This window comes from Cydia splendana, chromosome 2 (assembly GCF_910591565.1).
Source record: "Cydia splendana chromosome 2, ilCydSple1.2, whole genome shotgun sequence".
Taxonomy (NCBI): domain Eukaryota; kingdom Metazoa; phylum Arthropoda; class Insecta; order Lepidoptera; family Tortricidae; genus Cydia; species Cydia splendana.
This window is the reverse complement of record NC_085961.1, coordinates 3,236,889-3,258,490: the sequence shown is the minus strand read 5'-3', so window position 1 is coordinate 3,258,490 and position 21,602 is coordinate 3,236,889. Positions and strand designations below refer to the sequence as shown.

General features: G+C 37.1%; 2 protein-coding genes and 1 long non-coding RNA gene across 4 annotated transcripts in view; 2 read left to right on the top strand and 1 right to left on the bottom strand.

Annotated features, from left to right (window-relative positions):
- Positions 1-3,422, bottom strand: part of LOC134802410 (uncharacterized) — a 204,206-nt gene extending 200,784 nt beyond the window's left edge. Inside the window, exon 1 of the mRNA XM_063775078.1 lies at positions 2,926-3,422. The gene's annotated coding sequence lies outside the window, so the exon portion shown is untranslated. The remainder of the gene's footprint in view (positions 1-2,925) is intronic.
- LOC134802938 (uncharacterized) overlaps positions 1-21,602 on the top strand; it is a 216,575-nt gene that overhangs the window by 157,642 nt on the left and 37,331 nt on the right. The gene's annotated exons all lie outside the window — the stretch shown is intronic.
- LOC134802014 (UBX domain-containing protein 6) lies at positions 12,294-20,146 on the top strand. Of its 2 annotated transcripts, XM_063774631.1 has the most exons (11): positions 12,294-12,431; positions 12,716-12,789; positions 13,737-13,817; positions 13,884-14,132; positions 14,714-14,856; positions 15,332-15,473; positions 16,708-16,802; positions 17,346-17,499; positions 18,164-18,321; positions 18,757-18,886; positions 19,452-20,146. In XM_063774631.1, exons 4-11 carry the CDS (start codon positions 13,884-13,886, stop codon positions 19,722-19,724), a joined length of 1,344 nt encoding a protein of 447 aa, XP_063630701.1. In that variant the 5' UTR covers positions 12,294-12,431; positions 12,716-12,789; positions 13,737-13,817; the 3' UTR covers positions 19,725-20,146. The 2 variants fall into 2 exon arrangements, with proteins under 2 accessions (XP_063630701.1, XP_063630709.1); XM_063774639.1 differs by lacking the exons at positions 12,294-12,431; positions 12,716-12,789; positions 13,737-13,817 and adding an exon at positions 18,577-18,641 and having other exon boundaries at positions 13,827-14,132; positions 18,164-18,256.

Below are 21,602 nucleotides of genomic sequence, written 5' to 3'. Positions count from 1 at the left end.
TACATTGAATTTTTTAGGTAAATTGAGTGACGTTCATTGCTGCATTTCAGCTGAGAATGGAAATCAGTTACATCATTTTATCACGAAAATTGACAGTGCCGTAGCAGTAACGTTGCAACAGAGTACCTAATGCTGCTGCAGTCGCCACCCAAATGTCACCTTTATCATAAACATCTTTGAATGTTATTGAAAACACGAGCGAAGCGAGCGCGAAAAGTTTTCGATATAAAAACGCAATTTGATAGACAGTTGTACATTTTTACTTTTAGTACGGAAATCAGTCACATCATTTTATTACGAAAATTGACAGTGCCGCAGCAGTAACGTTGCAACAGAGTACCTAATGCTGCTGCAGTCGTCACCCGAATGTCACCTTTATCATATCTTAGAAAGTTATTGAAAACGCGAGCAAAGCGATCACGACAATTTTTCGATATAAAAAAACGCAATTCGATAGACAGTTGTACATTTTTACTTTTAGTATGGAAATCAGTCACATCATTATATGACGAAAATTGAATGTCACCTTTATCATATATTATAAAGTAATCGAAAACGCGAGCGAAGCGAGCGCGAAATATTTTCGATATAAAAAACGCATTTTGTTACACAGTTGTACATTTTTACTTTTAGTATGGAAATCAGTCACATCATTTTATCACGAAAATTGACAGTGCCGCAGCAGTAACGTTGCAACAGAGTACCTAACGCTGCTGCAGGCGCCACCCGAATGTCACTTTATCATATCTTAGAAAATTATTGAAAACGCGAGCAAAGCGTGCGCGACAATTTTTCGATATAAAAAAACGCAATTTGATAGACAGTTGTACATTTTTACTTTTAGTGTGGAAATCAGTCACATCATTTTATCACGAAAATTGACAGTCAAGTGCTGCAGCAGTAACGTTGCAGCAGAGTAATGCTGCTGCAGTCGCCAACCGAATGTCACATTTATCATAATTATGTTAGAAAGTTATTGAAAACGCGAGCGAAGGGAACGCGTAAATTTTTCGATAGTTTTTGGTGCCCCCTAGACATGGTGCCCTAAGCAAGTGCTTATTTTGCTTAAAGGGGTTAATCCGGCACTGCAAATGACAGAGGTCAATGTTTTTTTTTCATAGTACCCACCTTCGTGGCCATTATTTATGTTTTCATTATTAAGTGCTTAAGGGGGCGATACGTATGAATATGGATTTGATATGGATGCGATATAATTACGATTAGGTATAATTCATGACGGAGAAAATAAATAATTTTATGCAATTATACGCGTGTTGTTGATGTGTGTTTATTTTACCACTACGTAACTATGTAAACTCATTTTTAGTTTTCTTGGTTACTTAATGTTTACTCAGCTCCCCAAAAGATGGCACTGTGCAATGAGGGGCAATTAATTTACTGTCGTTTAATTTTGTTGTATTATTAAATCAACACAATTATTCAATTAAATTTGTTGATATCCGTACGATTAATTGAAATTTTAGAAGAGGGGTCTTCTAAACTTAGAGTTAATTTGGCAAAATCCTTCCTCGGTGGCTTATTTATGTCACATCGTATTAAATTCAGCGCCATCTGTTAGTTTACCAGGGTACTCTATAGTGTTAGCACATATTTGAAAAAAGTTTGCCCCTCCTTCCTAAGTAGCGCCATACGATTCAGGGGCAAACTTAAGTCAATCCATGGTCTAATAAAACATGGTCTTCCATTCCCAGAGTGACACGGGCCTACGTCACAATAACATTGCCACTTTATTTCAACATAACATGTTACATGGGTACATTATACCTATGGTTAATAAGTTAAAATATTTCTTTATAATTTTATAATTTTCATTTATATGTATTTTAGCTTAAATTTTACAATAACACGTCATTTTTAATTACTCGTTAGCAATATCTTCCGATTCACGAAAGAAATTTCAGACTTTCGGGTAATTCTGTTTATACTACTGGCAACACAGGATAGCGCTGTGCACATTTGACAATTCAGATCTAGATAACTTCATGCCCTGACCGTCATCCTTGTCGAACGCGTGTTAATTGTTATTTCCTTCTCGCTCAGTGTCAGCAGTCGCAGTGTTTTCCAAACTTTTCACGTCGTAAGCTTGGTAATTAATGTGTAACTGTGAATTAGTTTTTTAAACGTTTGTCTTGTATAGATAAATAAAGTTTAATTTAATACATTAGATTTGTTTTATTTTACAATGTTTCTACATGAATAACTTAAAATTAATGCCGTTAAAATAATTTTCACCGTTGGTTAAAATTCTCCCACATTTCAAAGTTTGAGAACCTGTAAACAGCATGATGACGTAGGCGCGTGTCAGTTAGGTCATACGCGAATCTCGGAATGGAGTACCAGGCGGAGTATATTATTATACCATGAGTCAATCGTGTGTTGTGGCTACCCCCCCCTTTTAGGGGTTAAATTTTTATAGCCTATAACCTTGCCGGGGATTTTCTCGACAGATTAGTAAAGTTTTCATCAAAATCCGTTCAGCCGTTTTGACGTGATGCGCGTTCAAATAAACAGACAAACAGATAAACAGATAAACAGACAAACAGACAAAAATTCTAAAAACTGTTGGAACGTGTTCTGTGATCAATTCTAAGTATCCCCAGCCAACTTTTTTTCAAATATGTTCTATGTACAGACTTTCGACCCTCTTCAGCTTTATTATATGTATAGATAGATTGAACAAGAAACTCCTAGGACCATATTTCCTCACTTTCCCCCAGAATAAAACATTAAGTAGGTACCTACTTACATTAATAGTAGGGTAAGACGGGGTTAGTTGCTAAATCACCCTAAATTAAACGTTTAATCTAATAACGTACCACCCACAACTACATTCCACTTCCCAATATCACCATAAACCCAGTTATTACTAACGAACATGCAAATATATAATAAATTATAGCGTACCTTATTTCTGCCCTCCAATGTCGCTGCTAATATACAAAACTACTTCCACTATATACACAGAATGTACAAAATTACAGTTTAGCGAAAGCTATAGAGAAACGCATTTTCTTTTTGAAAACTTTCATCGTTCTTTTCACAAACGGCTCCACTGTTTTACTTTTATTTATAGTTCTTAAACTTTAAACATAAACACTATAACTTAAATTAGGTATTTTTTAGTTTGCACTGGTCATTTCCAATTTGATCAGGAGAAAATTTTCGCGCGCGACTTTCAAATTTAGAACGTCCGAACAGCGTAACGTCACTTCACAAATATGGCCGACGTAGTACGAAGGAAGTGGTTTAATGGGACTGCTATTTTGACCATTCCTTACTGTGTATTATTTATTTTTATTGGAAAATTAGCCTGTAATGGCCGCTTATAACGTCTACATCTAAACCCACGCGGTCTCGGTACGCGACTGAGTCGTTCATCGTTCATTCCTTTCGTCGTCAAATATTCCTCTTAATAATTTAAGATCTGCATACATACATAGGATCTGTAAGAGCTGATATCTCAGTAGGTATAGTGACGTCAGAAGAAGTTTATGGAGCAGTTAATACGCACTCAAGAAAGTTAGACTTGATTATAAACTTGGGTGTTCTACATACATCAAAGGCTGTTTAAGTATGATGTCGGTTTTCGAGGGAAGGATAACATCGACATACTTTGTTCTATATTTTTTTTAGGTATTAGTTTTAGTTTTGTAGGTAGTTTTAATTTTAGGTTACTTTTTATTCTAAGTTTGTTATTAACATCGACATTAGTTTATGCAAGAAACACAATCATCATCATCAATCATTTTGCAAGAAGAACATTATAAGATCAGCCAGGGTAATTCCAACAAGGGGACAAATGAAACTACCTTAAAATCAGTTAACTATAGTCCTTAAGTACAACAACTTTACTATGGTCCCGTTTTTAACGTTGATTCTTAACGAGCCTTCATGATTTGTACTTTTTTACATATATTCTGGACCTTAGATGCACTAATGCTCTTTCTATATTATATGTATGTATACTCAACATAATTTGAAAAATACTTATACATAGTTGTGGACTAAAGTTACCTGATTTTACGGTACTCTATAAATAAAAAAGTGAGTTTAGATCTTACTGCCAATTCAATCAAACAAGAGTGGATTTATTATTTTTAGATTATTCCAAAAGCTTTTGAAGTTAAACCTCGACACTTAATTACAATTGCATTTTAATAGTCAAATGGGGGCTTTAGGCGCACCACAACTGTGCAGACACGAGTCGAATACCTAAGTGTTTTTTTCATACAATAAAACTGCTGGCACGTAGATAAGACATCATCGGTTTTTATTACAAGACCTTAGATATGCTGGGGTAAAAGGCCTAAAAGTCTAATAAATTTAGCTCAACATCACCTTACTATAATTTTTCTTTAGATATATATTTCACATAAACATAGGCTACAAAGGGCACAAACGCAACTAAAATAGGTAGAGCTGTAGGAAGTATTATCAACTCCATAACATATATACACGCGTAGGTATGAACTCCGATAATGTGCACTTATACAGTGGGCCGCCTACTCCTCCTTTGTTCTTCGTTTCTAATGTACTATCGTTAATAAAAGGAATTTGTGGGATGCATTTATTAGAATTTATATAAACTGGTCGTGGGGCAATGTTAGAAGTAAATTCAATAAAAATATCAAAGACTCATGCAGTACCTAAGTAGTATATACCTGTCTTTTTTAAAGTCCGTTAATTTCAAGCGTGCATTCCTGAGCTTAAATTAAGTAACTTTCTTATAGAAACTGGTATTCTAATTAACTCCATTTTGAAGATAATCAATGATTTTTTTTTCTTATAAGGCCCCTACGATCGTGTACACTTGCCTTAGGGCCGGTTTACGTATTGATTAGTGTTTAGTATGAGTTTGTACATGTGCTGCTAAATGCAAGTACCATCTCGGACGATCGAAATTCGAAATTTCATTGATATGACATAGTTTTCTATAGTTTGGTGGATTTAAATATAACGTCCGTGTTACAACAACGTTATTAATTACTTTTAACGAAAAAAAAAATAACTATGCCGATCAGTTTCGTTAAATGTACTTAGCCATTCCCCGAAGTTAACGGGATTAACACAAAAAACATCGCGTATATGTATAGTAGATTGTTAACCGAGGGATGCAAGGCACCCAGAGGGGCTACCGCGAAAACCGAAATTCGCAAATTGCGGGGATCTTTCTCCTTCACTCCAATGAAAGCGTAATTAGAGTGACAGAGACAAATTCCCGCAATTTGCGAAGTTCGATTTTGTTATAGCCTAGTTCTAAAGAGGTATTTTGTCGGACGAACGGAGTGAGAGTGCAAATAGTTCGAGTCAGAACAACTCAACAATCATATCCAGATTAAATTCATAACCGGTTATCACAATCAGAATACCGTCGGCCTAAGTTGCAAACCTCGTAACTCCATTTTAAGGAAATTAGTAATTGCTACCTTGGACGACTTACTTATAGTCGCAAGCCCCGTAACTCCCCCGGAGGAGTTACGAGGTTTGCGATTCAGGCCGACATTACGCCTCCCAGAAATGCGTAGTTTAGAAGTCGTAAAGTAAGATGCGAATAAATGTTGACGTCTCGCCTCATTTCCTCCCAACACCCTGTTAATTACCACCAGAAATAGTACCTACCTACCTGAGAAACGTTTACAAAATATCACTTTATGTGGTGGCAGTTATACCTAGTAGGTATAAGGTTACTTTTGAGTGATGACAGCAGCGTCGTGTGCAATAATTGTCAATTTCCATGATACAATGAGTGACTGCACAGAATAAGTAATACTTAGTACTGTAGTAGTAGGTACTATTACTTATACAGAAAAGAAACTTTTTTCGCCCCCCTGGTGACGGATTGAACCTCAGTATTTCATTTCATTTCATTTACTTCATGCGAAAACCCATGGATATAAAGGTGTTACATAAAGGTTTGGTACATGGTCGCCCTGCAACCTAGGGCGTAGCACTGTTTTAAAAACTAAAAAGTTTATTTATACATAACAAGATATGTTTGCACTTTCTATTCGCGATAGTAACGCAGGTTATCAAGAAAATTGACAGGGATAAAGCCTGCGTCAGCTGTACCTATACTTAATGTTAAAGGATTGTTCGAAGGCACAATTTAAGTACTTAACCTTAATACCCACGATAGTCACCGCGACAGTGTCAAAACTGACATATTCACTAACGTCTACTATAGGGTGTTTCATTTTTCCGAATTTTTGATTTTCATCTGACTTTGCTCGAATTCTTGTTCTAACTGATAAAAAAATATTATACGTTAAAAAAAATTAAAATCGGTCAACATTTAGAGGTTGCACAACATCAACAAAGATTTTTCAAATAACCAACGACTCTACATCGGAGGGTAGAAAATGGTTTAAGCGGCTACCATCAAAGCGGAGAGTAGTGTGATACTGAACCTTCTACATATAAATAAATTTTAAAATTAGTAGTAAACTTGGATTTTAGTTACTCGATAAATGTTCTAATTAAGATTTTTCAGTTTTTCCACCTGTTTCCAAAGGAAAAGTGCTTTTATCGTGTTTTAGACGCAAAATTCAGTTTTCTCATTCGATTTTAGTATCAGTTCATTATATTTTGTCATTTTAGAACATAGTTCATTTTCACGCAATGTATGGGGTTCTCACTCTACCTTTTCAACTTGTGCAACCTCTAAACGTTATTCGATTCTTTTGAAAATTGAAATAGATAGTTTTTAGTGTGGGGAGACTCCATTGGTGAGCAAAGTCAGGAAAAATATTACAACTTTTTTTTTCTCCATACAAAAGTGAATCACCCTAGTCTACGTAACTTACTTTCTATACGTCTCTCTCGCACTAATATACCAGGACGAGCGAGATGCGTAGAAAGTAAGTTACGCACACGCTAGTGAGTATTCATTATTGACTAAAGTGACTCGTGGTAAGGGTAAAGGCCTAAAATACGCAGTGGTTGAATTCCATTAGGTTCGACCTTGCCCTTAAAGAGGGTTAGGCTTATACTGACACGATGGCTAATATAATATGATGTACGTACCAAACCACTAAGTTTAGACGGTAGAGGGGATCACCCACTCACCCTGCTCAAAAAGAAATATAAGTAAGGAAAGAGTGGTAACTCCGTACATCAGTTTTCTTACCAAAACGCGAGTTATTTCGTAGTCGACATCTAGCGGAATTTATCAGTACATGATCAGTACCTACTGCTAGTTGACAATAGATGTCGCAAAGAACGAAAAGTCTAATGTGCTACAATTTTCAGCTAATATTATAACCGGATTAACCGGAACTCTATTTTTAACTTGTAATATTATAGAGCAGTAAAATTTTACAGTCAAAGTGTGATATAAAGCTGTATTCTCGGAATGTCTCCCTGGAGAAATGTGGAATCGATTATTTTTTAGTTTTGGCAATTTTATTTAAAAAAACACATATTATGTGCTCATCACACGAATAATTTGGAGATTCGGAGTTTTGGACCCAGGACCATCGGCTTCATAGGCAGGACTAGGCCAGCCAGACCGGTCGTAAAATTGAAAAAAAAAACAAATATTAAGGTCGTGTATTTTTTATATTTTCCTTTATGTTTTAACCCCTGACGCAAAAAAGGGATGTCACACGTTTGACGTTGACGCCAATATCTGTCTGTAGCATCATAGCTCTCAAACGGATGGACTGATTTCGATGCGGTTTTTTTTTGCTTGAAAGTGAGTTTCCGTGCTATTCAAAAGGACTAAATTGTGCGACTTTGGTAATTGTATAGGTTTCCAAAAGGATCCAAAAGATACGCTTTCCTACAGCTACGTACCTTGCTTTCCACCAAATATGACCCCAACAATCAACACATAATCAACACACTACCACTAAAATTGTAAAAAAAATGTATGTACATCAAAAATTGTTATAACATTGTTTACACTGAAATGTCCACAAACAGTCACATGTCAATATTACATCATAATAATTTCCAACCACGCGAAAGATACTGGTCTGATATATAAGATAATATATAATGATCATCTGTTTTTGTATTTGATAAGAAAGACAAGTGTAATCATGCCTTTTTATATGTATTACCAGAGACTAGTACATACTACAAACTGGGTAGCGTATGTAAAATAAAAAGGTTTTATTCATAATTTGAACACATTTCGGTTTCAAGCCAGTAGAAGCCTGGTTTTCTAGCAAAAGGTTCCTTATTGACTTACTTACTTACTTACTTCGCTGGCTTAGCGACCCGAAGTGGATCTGGGCCTCCAACACTAGATTTCGCCATTCGTTCCTGGTCCTGTGCGATTAGGGTTACCAGAATTAGAATTTCCTGTCGACTCACGAAACCCCTTTCGATTTCTAAAACATCTATGTATGTAAGAAATAAAATATAATCCAAAAATTCCTGACATTTTCGTGTTCCGTCCCCATTCCTGACAAAAGGCGAAAATTCCTGACATGTCAGGAAAATTCCTGTCATCTGGTAACCCTATGTGCGATCCGACGCCATTCAGCCGCTTGGATGTCCTTATGGGCTACCAACAATAAAATTAATAGTATCTACAGGGTGTGTTATGTCTGACTGACCATACTATGACGGGTGAATATGTAATTGAACAACTTTTACTATGGGACCAACCCCGAAACTATAAAAAAACAGCAGATTTTTTTTGTGATTTCGGTATTATTTTTACGACTACGAGTACCTAGTCGAATTCAATATGGTTTTGAAAGTCTATAATATTTACTTGTCCATGAAATAATGTAGGTACCTCCAGTAGGAGATTTAACTCACTAGATTAGATATAGAGGCCGTCTAAGCTAACTCGGCACCGACATTGTCGTGACAAAGTGTATTTTCTAGTTTTTAATAAGCAGAGTGCTTAGCCAAGATGCCAATCGCTTACGCTCCGTAGCGAACGAAACGCCAATGTCTCTGTCGCACTAATATGGAAGAGTGATAGAGAGAGACTACCGTATCGTTCGCCACGGAGCGAACGATTGGCATCTACGCAACCAGGTACGTCTGTAAAGTGCAAACGATAGGTACTACAATTTCTTTTAATTAAAGGAAAAATGGATAATTGACTGGTTCGGGCAAGTTTCGAACGTGCGACCTTTAAAACACCGCGTTTAACCAACTAACCTACCGAAGCTTACAAGAAGCGTACGAATTTCTCGATTCCTTTAAAGTGAAGCAGTGTCATTAAAATGACATATTTTCATAGAAATATTATGCACACTTGGTCACTGCAAAGTCTGTGTAGAGTAAACTTAATCCAACTCTATATATTTTTTGTTCAAGGCTTCAAGGTCGTTCGGTTAAGAAGAAATATAGCATAGAGTCCCCTGGGCGGGTGCCGTAGGGAGTAGCGTAACACGTAGGGTTAAATTACTACTAAAGAAGTGGAACGCCGCCGATATATGCAGCGTAAAATGGAGCGTAATTCTACTAAATCAGGAACTATTTGGCGCTTGGTGGGTATTTTATTTAGGAGTTTAGGTACTAAGTAGGTACCTAACCCGATACGATCGAGTTTTAGCAATCTATGTAAGTGTTATGTGTTATGAGGTAGTTAAGTATATAGTTGCGTTAGTGCCGTACCTATGTGGTACCGAAGAGTCAGTTATGTAGTACGTACTGATACTACTGATGATCTAATTTTGGTAAATAGGTATCAAATTTCAATCGAACCGCTTTAAAAAAATATAATTATGCGAAAACATAGTTATTTACGATACAAGTGCGGAAAAGAGGAAATTCGAAACGAGTGGCGAATTACCTATTCGCACGTGTATCGTACAACGTTTTACAGTACATATGGCCCTTTAAACTTTTGACATACGCACGCAATGTGCTATTTTACGCACTAGTGCGGGAAAATAGAACCATATGTACTGTAAAGTATTTTTACAGTACATATTGTGCGTGCGTATGTCAAAAGTTTAAAGGGCCATATGGACAAACGTGATAGATGCTTTAGCTCATTGTAAAAAGCTCAAATGGAAGTGGGCTGGCCATATAATACGAATGAACAGTACAAAATGGACTAGGAAAATAACAACCTGGGCAGGACCTATCAATAACAGAGGTCAAGGGAGACCAAAACAACGATGGAGCGACGAGATTTACAAAGTAGCAGGCAAAGACTGGACGAAAAAGGCAAACGACCGAGAGGCATGGAAAAATTTGGAGGAGGCCTTTACTCGTTAAGAGGTCCTTAAAACAAACATAAATTAATTAATTAAATAAGGTGTATTCGGGTAATACCGAATGTCGGATAATTCCGAAATTCAGATGAAAATCACCCTTAATTCCATCATAATAAAAGTCTCCTTTCGGAATTATCCGACAGTTTTCGACATTCGGAATTACCCGAGTAAACCTTATATATGTAATCACATCAACTTATTCATAATAATAATTTAATGAAAAAAAAAAATGAAATGAATTATGTATTTTAGTGTGACATGTTTATTCATATTACTTAATATTATTATACAAACTATGATTATGGAATGATGCATGTATGTAAAATTAAGGAAATAAAGAGGCTTTTTTATTATTTTTATTTATTTATCGCCCTAGTACGGTAACTAGCACTATACAGGGTGATTGGAAATTCGCCGTATTCCTTGAGTAGTTTTTTCACAATTACCACTTTTTAGTCGAAAGGTGGGTTTTTAAACAAAAAACTAAAAACTCAAATAGCTTGAAAACCAATGAGTTTTGACCCGTGGTTGACTGGACTTAAATCATTGCAAATGACCCATAGAATAGCCCCTTTCAAGGAATGCGGCGAATTTCCAATCACCCTGTACATGCGTATGTCGAAAATTTAAAGGGTCATTTATTTATTTATTTAAGGATCACCAACGGATAATACATCTACACAATAACATATGAACAGGGACATTTAACATTAACGTTGTACAATACACGAGGGAAAAGGTAATTCGCAGTCGTGTTTTAATTTATCGCCACTCGTTGCGGATTTCCTACTTTTCGCACTTGTATCGTAATGTACTATTAATTACGTAGCTTGTTCCACTATCTAAAAATAAAATCACATATAAACCACTACGTACTTATACCTATACCCCGGTTTAATTTAAACCATTACTTATTATAAGGTCGACGACAAGTAAATCGCCACGTTGCGTGTCCCGACCCATTACAGCCGACCATTCAATAAAGATGGGTAATTTTTAAACGCTGCTCGTGTTCTAAAATAAGACTAACAGATTAATTACTGCATGTGAGCTGCAAAATTGGAATGTGGTGCTGAAGAAACAACCATGAGATGGTTATAGATATGTATTGTAGGTATATTTTCTTTGGCACGGTCTTTAGCCCTACTTTGGCTCTACTTAACGGAAGCTTAGAAGTATTATAATATAATGTTTATAATATTATACAAAACTTCCGTGAGACACAGGCATATTAAATATATTAAGAACGGGTCACTCACGTATTTTAAGTCGAAAAACGCTCGACATGTTTCACTCCGTACCGAGGAGTGTCATCAGGAGCAGTACGTGGTGCAGGAGCTGCGGCCCCCAGTCTGCGCCGGTCCGTCACCGTCAACGGAAGCTCCTCCGGGGTGAAACATGTTGAGCGTTTTTCTACGTAAAATACGTAAGTGACCCGTTCTTAATATATTTAATAAGACTGACGTTAATAGATTATTTATTATATGTATATTGAGAATGTAGGCTAGCTAAATCCCATATGTAGGTGAGTAATGACCAAATAGGGGAAAAAGCGAGATGAAACTGTATTTATATTGAAAAATATCTGGAAATTGTTAACTTTAAAGAAAATATTATTTCATCATTTATCTTTCGTTTCTCATTAAACGCTGGACAGATGGATTTCACGCAACTTATTTTGCGTGCGTATTACCACGTAATAAAACACGTTTTTTTGCGTGCGTATTATAACTTGCGCATGTTGATTGCTCCGTGTGTGATCTTCCTTCTAAACTTTTTTCGTATGGTAACACAGCCACTGAGTTGTCAAAGAAAACTGTCATTTGTCAGTTCGGTTTTGTAGTGCAAATGATTTTTATTTTCAATATTAACCGATCCGGAATACATAAATTACATGTGTGATGTCTGTATTCGACACCGCGGTTTTTAATTCGACCCTGTACGAAGCCTTGTATCTTCAAATCGGGGACACTTTCGCTCTAGCAAAGGACTTTTTCGGATCATGCGTGTCATCCTTACAGATTGAGGATTTTTCCAAATCAGTTGTGAATTTCACTGAACTATCTTGGTACGAAGAGATAGCCGGCGTATTTTACTTCAACGAATTCCAATTTCTGCTACTGAAGACCTTCGTTCTCATTTTATTGGTTACTTTGTTATTGATTGTCATTTCTTGGCGTGTTTACGGCAAACGGATTTCTGAGCGGTTTATGAAACCAGGTGAGTCAACTTTTGTCAATATTTGCATCGCATCGCAATGACCTTGGATGTCTAGTCTTTGCGCACCAGTTGCATTCTAATGTATACGGGCATAAAGTAGATAATAGACACAAATTGTTTTTTTTTTATTTCCAGCTGGCCTGTCTCTAGAGCCTATTAAGTTGCTAATTTTAATTGAGCCCATATGATTGCTTTTGTATTTGAATCATTGTTGCTGGAAAACATCATGCTTTTTCATTCTTAATTACATTATTGAGGTTATTTATAAGATTACTTCAACATAGGCATGGAATCTTAGACTGCATGACGGTAGAGGTCCCAAACCCTGCCAGCATTATACCAACATTAGCAATCCAAGGTAGGTTAGGTTCAAGTTAAAAAGAGAGGATTATTCCTTAACCCTTTTCTAACTGTGTGATGTCTACTTGTAATGCTTTTAAGGAAAAGGTACCTTGACTCTGGCTGCCTAGCAGGGCTAGCACATGATTGGTTCAATTGTATCTCGCGGCAAGATAGATTAACTGTCCCTCTTTCAATAACATAGTTAGAAAAAGACGAGCAGTCTATCACACTGCAAGATACTGTTGCACCAATCATGTGCTAGGACTATAGATGCCTGTAAAAAGGTCCTGTTCCATTAAAGTTTGTTTCTTTACTATGACAAATCATAATTGTATTTGTCTTGGGTCTTGGCAAATATTTATTTGTGGGTGATTAGAGGATATTGTTGGTTGTCAATAAGGGTTTACTTATCTATTAAATTGTATGTCATTTCATTCTATGTACAGTAGGTACAGTCAACTGTAAAAAAATGGGTGTAGCCAACTTATTAAAAAATATGTCCCATAGTTCTTAATTCGCTGACATAAGAGTTATGGGACATATTTTTGAGATGATTTGTGCACCCATATTTTTACAGTTGACTGTACTACTGAGTAATGGAATATATATTCTACTACTAAGAGAAGTAATTTATCTAAATCCAGATAAATAATCCAAAATACCCTTATAAACAGCTTACAGTATGTTTTTAAATTGATAATGTCACATTTTATTACCACAATTACTACTACTTTGGATTAATTACATTTTATTTTGTGTTATGGAAAATAAAAGTATTAAAACCTAAAACAAACTACCTAATGTTAACATTGCACTCTAGTAAAACGAAATTAAATGACTACTACTTTTTACCTTTTATTACTTAAGTCTTTATTTCTCTACTGTATAGAACGTAAAAAAATGTTTGTAATCAAACAAAACATCATACTATCTCAGATAACTTATCTTAACATAATCTTTCAGCCACGTTGGATACAATAGAACAGCTTAAAGAAAGTGTATCAAAGCTGAAACTGCCTAAAGAGCACACACCGAGAATATAAAGAGCACACAGCAAGAATATAAAGAGCACACAGCAAGAATATAAAGAGCACACAGCAAGAATATAAAATGGCGGACAAAATTATCAATTTTTTTAAGAAAAAGAAGTCAGACGTTCAGTTTAAGCGGGCAGGGCCCGGACACAAGCTAAGTGAGGCTACGTTGACCAGTCAGAGCTCGGCCTCAGTGAAGAATGAACCAGTGGTTAGGCGGACTGGGTTGTCGGCGGAGAGTAAGACTGCCGCTGAAGCAGCGCTGGCCAGGATGCAAAAGAAGAGCACTAACCCTGGATTCAACACATCTTATGCTGCTATACAGGTATATTATTGAACTTAATCAAAATGAAAATATATGAGGATGTTGTTATTCATACTAAAACGTAAATTGGTTACAATTGGGAACATTTATAACAAAGAATGGGGATTGTTAAAAAAAATTTAACAAAATAAGCAAATTATACCAAATTGGAGTAGCAAATTACTTTCACATTTTACAAATAAGGCCCAACGTATTTTTTTCATCTTATGGTTAATATGAACATGCAATTTTGTCTATGGTACAAGCGAACAAGGACACAAAATTCACACTTATAATTTTTTTAAAGTAGGCAAGCTTAAGAACCGAGTTTTCTTTATGCAGGTAATTTATTGCGGTTTAAGTGTGAAATTCATATTTTTGGATAGGGGCTGTCCATAAATTACGTCATCGATTTTTGACCCCCCCCCCTCCTATAATCATCCAAAAATCATGCTTCAAATGACCCCATTTCCTCCTACTTCATGCTACCGTCATCCGATGTCCAGACCCCCCCCCCCCCCCCTAATTTGAAATGACGTAATTTATGAATAGCCCCATAGCACTGTGCATTTTCTTGTAATAATTAAATATCTGTGTTTCAGGCGCAAGTTAAAAAGGAACTTGAAAACGAGAAGGCGACAACTTCCAAGCCGCAAGAACTGAAACCAGATAGTGAAGCTCAGAAAGACAACACAGAGGAGCTGATGTTACCCAAAAATATGGCTACAAATGGTGTGTTTTTCAAGTAAGTTTTTATGAGTTTTCCCATTACTTACATAACTACTTGCAGTTCTTCGAGAACTGGAGGCAGATACTGCAGCGTAGCACCATCTGACTCTAAGTCTGCGTTTCCACCAGAGATGTGCGAGGATGCATAGCGAGGGATGTGTTTGTTAAGAACCAGTAGAATCACTACCCACTGAGTAAGGAAAACAACTAAAGTGATTCTATTGGTTCTTATCAAACACATCCCTCTGTACGCATCCTCACACATGTCTGGTGGACACGCAGCCTAACAGGTAGTTGCCCCCAGTCTTCATAACTGCATGAAGGTAAGTGGAATTTTTGAGATGTCATAATTTTAGAAAAGCTCTTAAGTAACATTTGGACTTCTTCAAAAATTCCAGCTATACCTTATTTTCAACTAAACTTACTTTGGTAGGTTTTTATTGTCTAAAATTTCGTTTATTCCTTGAACTAAAATTTCTTAAATTTTTCAGATGTCCTATGATTAACGATGAGGTATTAACTAAACAAGAATGGAAAGCGAAAATAAAAGCGTTTTTGTATGAACAGCTAGAGGAAGAGAGAGGGCTGACAGCCTGTCTCATTATACAATCCTGTAACGATAACAGGGAAAAGGTAAATGTTGTTTTACAGTCTGACAAAAAAGAGTAGAAATTAAAAAGTGGCAATACAGTAGTGTCGTCCCGTATTCTTATACATATTGATTTGAAAGGGACGGCGCTACAGTATTGTAGAGATGGGTAACTCAGGAGTGATAGATAAAAAAGATATATATCTTTCTCGTTTCATGAATCACTCTTCTTGTCTTTACGAATCCGAATGTATCAGTATATCCGTACCGCTCACTCCCTCGCCAACGATTTACTAAAGCGAAAGCGATGACTCGGTCGCGCGTCGACCGAAGTAACACGAACGAGCGACAGCGGTCGTTCAGGCGGATTTGGTCGGACGCGTCATTCGCTATTCCGCGGGAACGAGAAGTAGATAGTATAGTATTTCTCGCTCGCGCAGGATGCAATGCAAATTGCAATGATGAGTTATTAATTCGGTTAATGAGTTAAATTGCATTGCATTTAATAAAATGTAAACATTTTTGTTAAGGTATTTTATTAAGCAAATATATTCTTGCGCATGACAATACGAACCAAATCAAGCTTCTTTGTGAATGTACCAATCTATATCCATCATGATACAAAATGAAAATGTCGCCACGTTATAATAACAATTCTGTCTCTCTCTCATTCATAAGATGACGCAAAGTCAGTAAGTGTCGATACAGTTACGAGCGGGACAACTGATACACACGGATATAAAGATATAAAAGAGTGATACATATCCCAGTGGTAAAAAGATATATATCAATCTTTTCCCTCTACTGACACATTTCGCCCATCTCTACAGTATTGCCACTTTTAATTTCTACTCTTTTTTGTCAGACTATACACTTTTAAAGCCTAGTTAGTGTCTCGGCCCTAACCCTAAAGCAATACTGAACTTTACTGTCTTCTAATTTTAAGAAAATCACAAGGCAATTAAATTCTTAGTAAATATGGCCAAAAGTTACCGGACTTTACTTCATTTGCGGCGTTGGCGGCAAAAAGTTTAAGTGTAAGGCGTGAGTGGACGCTCGGAGCGGAGCGTTCGGCGGGGCGTGCAGCGTGGCGTCGGGCTCACAAGTGAACTGAGCAGCGTGCAGTAAGGCCGCTCCTATACGTTTGCATTTGTTTAACATGCACGCCGCACGCCCCGCCCCGCTGCACGCCCAACTCGAGCGTCCACTCAGGCGTCTCAGGCCTTATACACTAAGGCATTTCCAATAAATTACAATTTGGTCATATTATTATTCCAGGTGAACACCTGTGTGGAAACGCTGTGCAAGTACCTAGAAAACATAGTCACTTATCCAGAGGAGGAGAAGTATCAAAAGATCAGGATGTCTAATAGGCAAGTTTTTATCTTTTCATTTGTTATCTTTACTTATCAGGTTATTAGGAAAATATTATAGTTAATAAATAAACATTAGACAAATCTCATGCTTGGTTATGAATTAGTGAGGACGCAAACTTAACTTTATGCTATATTTTTAAAAGTGAATTGATACAGATAACGGAAAGGTCCCTTACCTTCGGTTAGGAGGTCGAACCGTACTGTTTCTACCTTAGGGATGGCCAGGGGGCAACACAAGCCCTCAGGAAATTGCATATACTTGGAAAAATCGACTCATGCCGCCGTGATCCGGTTGGACTATTCTAACCCTGGGCGCTGGAGGCCTTAGTCACTTTTTCTTCGTATATGACATTTGTTTCGGTTTATCATTTGAGGAGCGTCTTTTCAAAAGGACTTATTTTTGTATGGACCGATCAAAGTGGCGTGCTTTTGCGTTGGAGGCCAAGATTCATTTTGGGTCATCGCGCCAACCAAGTAAGTAAGTAGTTCATAGAGAAAAGACTTTCATTTAATAACGATAGTCATTTTTTCTTATTGCAGAGCGTTCACAGACCGCGTACAACCTATAGAGGGCTCAATGGACCTGCTGATGGCAGCTGGGTTTACTCAGCAGACGCTGCCCAACCCGGACGGCCAGGATGAAGAGTACTTGGTGTTCAACAAGGACAGCCTGCCTAGCGTCGAGAGTTTGATTGTAAGATACCTACTGCTATATTATTTCATCATCATCATCATCATTCTAGCCTTCAGTCGCCCACTGCTGAGCATAGGCCTCTCTTCGTGTACGCCACTTATCCCGGTCCTGAGCTAGTCTCATCCAAAAGCTAAAATTATTATTATTTAATACGGCTAAACTGTCTGCCTTACGCTCGGGTCTCGTTACCAGTTATAGAAACGCCGTGTATGTAGCGTCAACCGTGAGCCGTCCCAGTACAAACAGCAACAATCCTAACTGTGTCCACCGATGTACAGTTAACAGTGTGGGCTATGGTACATCTCAATCCTAAGATTTACAAACGTCACAGGGTTCATACACTCAGTCAATTTGTGCCCTTGTTTAGACCCCCCCAGTGCTTTCTGGATAAACCCACATCCAGCGAATCTCACAAGGTTGTAATTTTTGATACAAAAACTATCTATTTTCACTGGGAACATTCCTTTCCTTTATTTCAAAAATTCTATTTCTCTACAATTCTTAAATCCCTACTAATATTATAAATGTGAAATTACCCCCATCTGTGTGTCTGTTTCCTTTAAACCTCTGAACTTAAATTTGGTATGAAGATATTTTGAGGCCCAGGGAAGGACAGAGGGTAGTTATCAACGCAGTACAAAATTCATTTATACCTTTTTTTCAGACCCTAATAGAAGCGCTCCGTTCAGCCGAGCCAATCCCTCTAGAGCTAGATCGCGGTCTACAAGTGCTGCTGCCATCGCAGGCCGTCACCAAGGTGCAGCTCCCGCCTTCCTTCTACGCACTCAAGCCTGAGGACATCAAGCGAGAACAGCAACTGAGGTAAATGTTTACTCGATATGACGGTAGATGGCGCTGAACCGAAAGCGGCGATTACTGCATCGCGCTAACGAGATTTTTATTGCGTTAGTATACATATAAGGGTTGGAGAATCTTTTCGAATTGTGGATTTCATTTGTGACTGATGGATGATGGCATTGATGGCATATGCAAGGGTTCAGATAGTATTAGCCGATACCTACCTCTTGAACTAGACCGCGGTCTACAAGTGCTGCTGCCATCGCAGGCGTCACCAAGGTGCAGCTACCGCCTTCCTTCTACGCGCTCAAGCCTGAGGACATCAAGCGAGAACAGCAACTGAGGTAAATGTTTACTCGATATGACGGTAGATGGCGCTGAACCGAACGCGCGATTTCTACATCGCGCTAACGAGATTTTTATTGCGTTACTCCCTTATTCATCAAACTATTCTTACAGAACCGAGGCCATAGAGAAGATGCAGATGCTCCGCACGAAGGCGATGCGTGAGAAGGACGAGCTGCGGGAGATGCGCAAGTACAAGTTCGCCATCATACGGGTTCGGTTCCCCGACGGGATACTTTTGCAGGTGACGTTGCATTCGTTTTATATGGGTCATGAAACTCATGACCTATTTATTACTAATAGCAAAGAGATTTGAAATACAGGAATATTGTCAAAGTAAATTATGTAGTCAGTACATTTACTGCCATCTTTCGACACAAATGTTAAAAACATTTAGAACGCCATTTGTGTTTTATGTGTTAAATTTGTTAAATGTCAAAAAGTATCGCCATCTACTCGAGGATAGGCCAAAGGTATGGTACCATCTTTTCGAGCGATAGCGCCATACCTTTGGCCTATACTCGTGTAGATGGCGACACCATTTGATTTTTAACACATCAGTGAAAGAACAAGGATAAAAGTCAAATGCCGTTCTAAAAGTTTTAAAGTATTAAATTAATAAAAAAGGTGACAGTAAATTTACTGTGACTACAAATTTTACAAATTTACTTTGATAATACGCGTCTTTACTAAATTTTTGCTAATAGCAATAAATAAGATAAGTTTTTCGTAGTGGAATATTCAACTATGAGACATGAAAATTGTAATTTATCTTTGCAAACACATGCTTATTATTTTTTTTCTTTCAGGGTACATTCTCCGTATACGAACACTACAACGAAATCCACGACTTCGTCCAACAAAACCTAGAATACGACCTACCCTTCATCCTCAACACGCCCACCGGCCACAAATTGACCCTCGAAGAGGACGCGACTAAGACCCTAATCGACCTTCGGCTGGTACCGGCCACGGTGCTCACTTTCGCGTGGCACGCGTCCGTGATAGATCAGATTAATAGTAGTCCGAATAAGGATGTTTATTTGAAGCCTGAAGTTATGGTTCTTGTTAATGAAATTTAGGATTGTGATAGTAATGAATGATGGCGTCGCTTAGTTTGCCTTAAACGGTCAGAGACAGGTATATAGTAAGGACTGTTAGTCTCCATAAAAACGTTCGATCATATTTACATTAGGTAATACATTGCATCGCATTAGCAAGTTATGTATGCAAAAAATACACGAGATTTAAAAACTCAAGTGGCGCCATCTGTCATCGCCTTAGAAGTTCATGGGGAGGTGATCATAAGTGTATTGGTTTCTTGTCTCCACCCTAACTTATTTTTATGTGAAATACGTTTTAAGTGTCAAAATGTAAAGGTGTATACACCGTAATCGATGCAGCACCTGCCTTTATGCCAGATTTATGTCTGTAAAAGCATTTTCCGATATTCTTCCTTCCACTAGATTATGTTATTTAATTGTTATTAAATTATTGCACCACATTGCACTTTTGTATAATAAAATTTTGTCCTTAATGTGTTTCGTTTTTTTTATTATTTAAAAAAAAATAAGTTTTTGTTATTACTATTGGTACAAACAGCAACACTCCTAACTGTACAATCAAGTGTAAAAATAGGGGTCCCTTTGTTTCCCATAAAGTTTTAAGTCATAATGTATTGTTTGTCATATTATCGTTAGTCATAAAACTGAAACCGTTAACTTTTCCGGATTTTCGTAAGGTTATCCTATAGATAGGTTAGGTTAGGTTTGTTATATGGCAATCTTGAAAAGTTACGCGTTTCTGAGAAAAACCAATTATGACTAACGAAAATTCGGACAAATAATACATTATGACTTAAAACTATTTGGGAAACAATAGAGACCCGTTAAAATATGGTTGTAGACAACCTCGCTGCCCCAATATTACAGGGTTCTATGTTTCACTTTTATCGAACTGAAATTTGAACATTGTTATAGTGACATTAAGTCGAATTTCAACTATCTTGAAAATACAACATAGAACCCTGTAATATTGGGCCAGCGAACTTACTCAAAAATATGTCCCATGTTCTTAATTCGCTGACATAAGATCTATGGGACATATTTTTGAGATGATGTGTGCACCCATATTTTTACACTTGGCTGTATATCGGTGGACCTTATACAAAATGGACAGTTAACAGTGTGGGTGATTATTTACCAGGCTAAGGGATATATATTTCCCACATACGGCACTTCAAACATGTGTTCTGTTTACGATGAGTAAGACTGACATTCGATTGTCATTTTTGAAATGTCAGCTTGGTAAAGGGTTAACTAATTACATGTCTTTATTTCAATGATGGCATGAATATTGAAACAAAAGTATGTGGTTAATTCAAAATAGATATGTACACTTGTACGGTCAGCATTAAATTGATAGTGACAGTATATTTTATATTGTATGTTTGACTGTTTATTTGATCCTGAGAGTACAGTCACCTGCAATAATATGTTACTCTTTGAAGGCCGAAGAAATATGTGACACGCTCTTATAGCTCTACAAATAAGTTCGTGTCAGATATTTTTGCGGCCTTCAAAGAGTAATATATTATTGCAGGTGACTGTACTTTGTGCTTTGATCAAATCTTGCACTTGCATTTAAGTCATACACAGTAATATCAAAGATACGGTAATTCGCCAGGAACTGGCCGCCCTAAACTAAAAATGAATTCTATTTATAGGTGAATAGAATTCATTTTAGTATAAGATTTCAATAACTGGCCACCATATACTAAAATGTATTCTATTTATAGGTTAATAGAATTCATTTTTGGTTTGGGGTGGTCAGTTACTGGCCACCCTACCAACTAGGGTAGGAGGTGGTTAAAATTTAATATCTATAACAACTCACTTTTTTTCTGTAATCGCTCTACTCGTACGTAGGGAATAAATTATATTATCCTGCTTTTAGTAATG

Excerpts from the sequence above, each read along its gene's own strand:
- LOC134802014 (XM_063774631.1), top strand. The coding sequence starts at position 13,884 with ATGGCGGACAAAATTATCAATTTTTTTAAGAAAAAGAAGTCAGACGTT. Across the intron at positions 18,322-18,756 it reads AAGCGAGAACAGCAACTGAG|AACCGAGGCCATAGAGAAGA; the intron begins GTAAATGTTTAC and ends CTATTCTTACAG. Across the intron at positions 18,887-19,451 it reads CCGACGGGATACTTTTGCAG|GGTACATTCTCCGTATACGA; the intron begins GTGACGTTGCAT and ends TTTTTCTTTCAG.